General features: G+C 53.3%; 1 protein-coding gene across 1 annotated transcript in view; it reads right to left on the bottom strand.

Annotated features, from left to right (window-relative positions):
* Positions 1–4,012, bottom strand: part of LOC103799126 (cysteine and histidine-rich domain-containing protein 1-like) — a gene marked incomplete at its 3' end in the record, with an annotated part of 6,363 nt that overhangs the window by 447 nt on the left and 1,904 nt on the right. The window contains exons 7-11 of the mRNA XM_009071425.1: positions 3,261–3,331; positions 2,926–3,028; positions 1,545–1,664; positions 1,051–1,113; positions 177–305 (exon numbers count right to left, since the gene is read on the bottom strand). Of these exons, the coding sequence (XP_009069673.1) occupies positions 177–305; positions 1,051–1,113; positions 1,545–1,664; positions 2,926–3,028; positions 3,261–3,331 (486 nt within the window). The remainder of the gene's footprint in view (positions 1–176; positions 306–1,050; positions 1,114–1,544; positions 1,665–2,925; positions 3,029–3,260; positions 3,332–4,012) is intronic.

A 4,012-nucleotide genomic window follows, 5' to 3' on the forward strand; every position in this document is an offset into this window, starting at 1 on the left:
CTCCTTTAGCTCCAGCCTGGCCCAGGAGCCAGGGCTTGCTTTGCAAAGTGTGATCTCCACCTTGGCTGGGACCATGTTCACAAAGCTCTTCTCTATTTCGATGATCTAGAGGGAGGGAAAGGTGCAATGAGCTGGGCAGGGGAGGACAGGCAGCACACGCTCATCCTTCTCCATACTGGCAAGAGCCCTGACAGAGGAAAAGAGAGAAGCTCCAGCCTGGCCCAGGAGCCAGGGCTTGCTTTGCAAAGTGTGATCTCCACCTTGGCTGGGACCATGTTCACAAAGCTCTTCTCTATTTCGATGATCTAGAGGGAGGGAAAGGTGCAATGAGCTGGGCAGGGGAGGACAGGCAGCACACGCTCATCCTTCTCCATACTGGCAAGAGCCCTGACAGAGGAAAAGAGAGAAGAAATCTCTTTGTGTGCAGGGAGAAACGGGCTGCAGCTGAGCTTCCCGTTGTGATGTCTGAGCAGCACCACAGTGCTGGTACAGAGCTCAGGAGAGCTCAGCTCTCTGCAGCCACACGCACAGCTGCGGCAGAGCCTCTCCCCAGCAGTGAGCTGTGCTGAGACACAGCCATACCCACACCTGTCAGCACACTCTGCTCCTGCAGGCACAGGCAGCACACACCAGAAATGCAGACAAGAAATGCACATGCAAATTCCTGAGTCTCACTGCTTGTCCCCAGCTAGCAAGCAGCTGAAAAATCAGTCTCTCCCCTCACACTGCTGCCTGCCTGCAACTCACAGCAGGATTGCAGTGGGAGACAGGGACCTGCTGGGCCAAAGAACATTTGAACAGCTTGGGACCAAACCTGGAATACCTACAGAGCTGGCAGTGACCTCCAGCTCTGATCTTAGTCCAGGACTGATCACTGCAGCTGCCACAGCCTCCTCACAATCCCTAAGGCATTTCCTAGCAGAGGTGGCTATAAATGCTGGTACCTGGGCAACTCAGCCCAGGACCAAGAGCACAGGCTGCCTTGCAGCATGGCAGCCCAGCCCCGTGCAGACTGCTGGAATAGGGAAATCAAAGTAAACAGGATCTTACCCCCCAGAGCTCCAGTTCTGCCTGGAAAATCTTATTCCCTTCAAAGATGACATGAGCCTCTAGCTGAAAGATCAACAGAAGATTATCTGAGTGGGTAGAACCGCATTGCCAGAGCTCTTTCCCCAGCCAGTGCAGCTGCCTTCCAGCACCATAACACATCCCACATCCTGGCTCTGGTGTAATGTTCTGGTGATCCCCTCAGCACCTGGCAACATTCCACCCCCTTCAGAGCATGCTGGGTTCACCTCTGTCTCAAGAGGTGATTCAAGGCCAGCAAAGCCACCCACTGAAGCTGAAAGCCAGAGTTGCCAGGCAGATGCTGCTGCAGCAGCAGGGTCTCAGCTTGGTACAGCAGTTCAGCAGTGCCAACCCTGCCTGTAGCAACAGACCAAACAGCACCTGGTACCCAGCTGGGTCCTGGCTGTTGGCTCACCAAAATCAGAGGGAGCCATAGAAGTGCACATCCCCATTCCAGGTCTGCTGGCCCCACTCACCATAGTGCGGTTTGCTTTCACGCTGCTGAGAGTGGGCAGAGGGTTCTTGGCATAGACTGTCACCACCACCTGGGTGCTGGTTTGGTGCCAGTCCTGCCGACATGACACTGCCGCCTTGTCCTGCCAGGGAGAGGAACACAGCACAGCACAGCTGGATCTCAGGCACACCCCAGACAGAAGGGATGATTGAGCCAGAGGATGCTCCTTTGCACATCTCCTTCTGGTTGGCATCAAGCAAAACCAAACCCCGCCTTTCGTGCAGGCTTTTGAGGGAAGATGGTTCATGTGAAATGTCCCATGCAACATGGGACATCTGTGCTCTGCTTGGGGTAGCTCCAGGGCGTGTTAAGACTAGAGACATCTCCTCGTTCCAGAGTCACTCTGCTGTGCCCAAGCTCATAAATGCCGTGCACAGTCAGAAAACTCAGTCTGGAGGGCAATGCAGAAGCTGTTGCTGGACATGGATCATGCCATCATGCTAAATTTGGGAGTCAGAAGAGCCTCAGCTGACCACATTTCACCTTCCTCCACCTTGTCAGTGCCACAGGTAGCTTCGTCCCCACAAAGCTCATTTCTGAGCATCACCAGGAGACAAACCCCCTACAGCCCTCTACATTGCCAGCCAAAGAAATGCTCCAGGAGGAATGCTGGCCCCAGACCTGGGTGACAGTTAGCATAAAACATCTGCAACACAACATCACAGTTCCTTCACTGCAGCATCCTTTACATTCACAATAGATTTTCTGCTCCAGGACAAAGAACAGATTGGGCTCAGAGAGGGTTGCTAGGAGCAGTGCTGGCTCAGAGGCACTCTCAGCATTATCTTCGGCTGCTTTGGTGCAACCAGGGTTCCATTCAAGAACTTTCCTGGGGAAACTTACACACAATACTGGAAATTGGGATCTTCTCCCCACGGACCTAGCACAATACCACGTAGGTATGCCAGTGAGATCCCTCCTGAGAAGCAGTTGCAGAGGGAAAGCTTCATTAAAACCAATTCAGGTTTCTGCAGTCATCTGTAAAACTTTTGGATTTTTTGGGGGACTTTTCCTGTGCTCGGCTGCCTGCTCTACACAGCAGCCTGCAGTGCTGGGTATGCTGTACCCAGAGCCAGGTCCTGCCTTGTTCTGCTTCCTATTGCACACCTGCCTGTTGGGTGTGAGAGCTGACATATCTTGTGAATACAGAAGCAGCATTTTAAAGGGCAGATGGGTGAAGATTAGGCATTCAAACCCTGCACAGTCATCTGCCAGCAATTATGAATATTAAGATAATTAGATGCAGAAACTTGTGTGAATGCAGAGCAAGGGAAGGAGCACTCCTCAAGTGCCAGTAATGGCACTTTGCTCACTTGAGTCACCTCTGCTGAGAGCCTCCTTACCGTCTTCCCAGTCCAGCAGTGCCACCCTCTGCTGCAGCCTGGCTGCTCCATGAAGGCACTGAAGTCTGTTGTTTTGATTCCACAGCAGCTCCAGTACTTCATCCTGGGGAGGGCAGGGTGACCTGAGTGGGGGAGTGCACACAAGAGCAGAAGAGGGAACCACAGCAGGGTTGGGAGTGGGGAGAGGGGCTCCTAAACAACAGCTCCTCCTGCCCACCCGTCACCTTGCAGGGCGTGACCCACAACTGCCCTGGTCATGCTGCTGAGGCCACACAACCTTGCAATGCAACACTTTCAGCCCTCAGCAGGGTCAGTTTGCTTTGCCAGTTTCTTACCCCTCGTGGAAGACAGGAACGCCAGGATGAAACATACAAACCTCTGTGTTACTCTCTGGGCCCTGGTAAATCTGTGGAGAGAGAAAAAGAGGAAAATTCTGGCTGTGCCTCTGGCACAGGACAACATGGCACACATCCACTCATCCATGCCCATCCATGCAGAGGGCACAGCACAATGTTCAACATAGCCCTTTTGCCCGGTCCAGCATCTGTGAAGACTTACTCTGAGGCTGCCCAGTCAGCAGCCCAGCGCTGCTCCCTGCTGGCAGGGCAGCCACTCCAGCCTTGCCAGAACCACAGTGTCATCCCCACAACCTTGGCAACAGCCCTTCTGTAGGCTCTCTCCCAAACACAGCCTGCTCCCAGGACCGAAACAGGGATCAAGTTTGGACACAACAGAAACGCACTCTGGTGTGCAAGGGGCCACTTGTCCATCCTGTCCTGTCCCCTCCTTCCCAGAGTATGTCAGTCTCATGTCCTCATCTACCTCTTGCCTTTTGCTCCTTGCTTGCTCCCTCTCTGCCCCTACCCAAGTATGTCAGCCCTCTTGCAGCTACATCCCTCCCACACACGACTCGAGGCAGGCAGTCCTGCACAAGACACAGCCTTGGGGCAAGAGAGAAAATGGGCTGTGCTGCATGAATTAAATGCAGGTGAGAATTATTCCAATCCTGAATATGTGATATATTTCACTGCAAGCAATTAGCAGCAGTGAAATGCAAATGTACCACTAATCCTGGAATCGGGAAGCC

This window comes from Acanthisitta chloris, unplaced genomic scaffold (assembly GCF_000695815.1).
Source record: "Acanthisitta chloris isolate BGI_N310 unplaced genomic scaffold, ASM69581v1 scaffold22503, whole genome shotgun sequence".
Classification (NCBI taxonomy): domain Eukaryota; kingdom Metazoa; phylum Chordata; class Aves; order Passeriformes; family Acanthisittidae; genus Acanthisitta; species Acanthisitta chloris.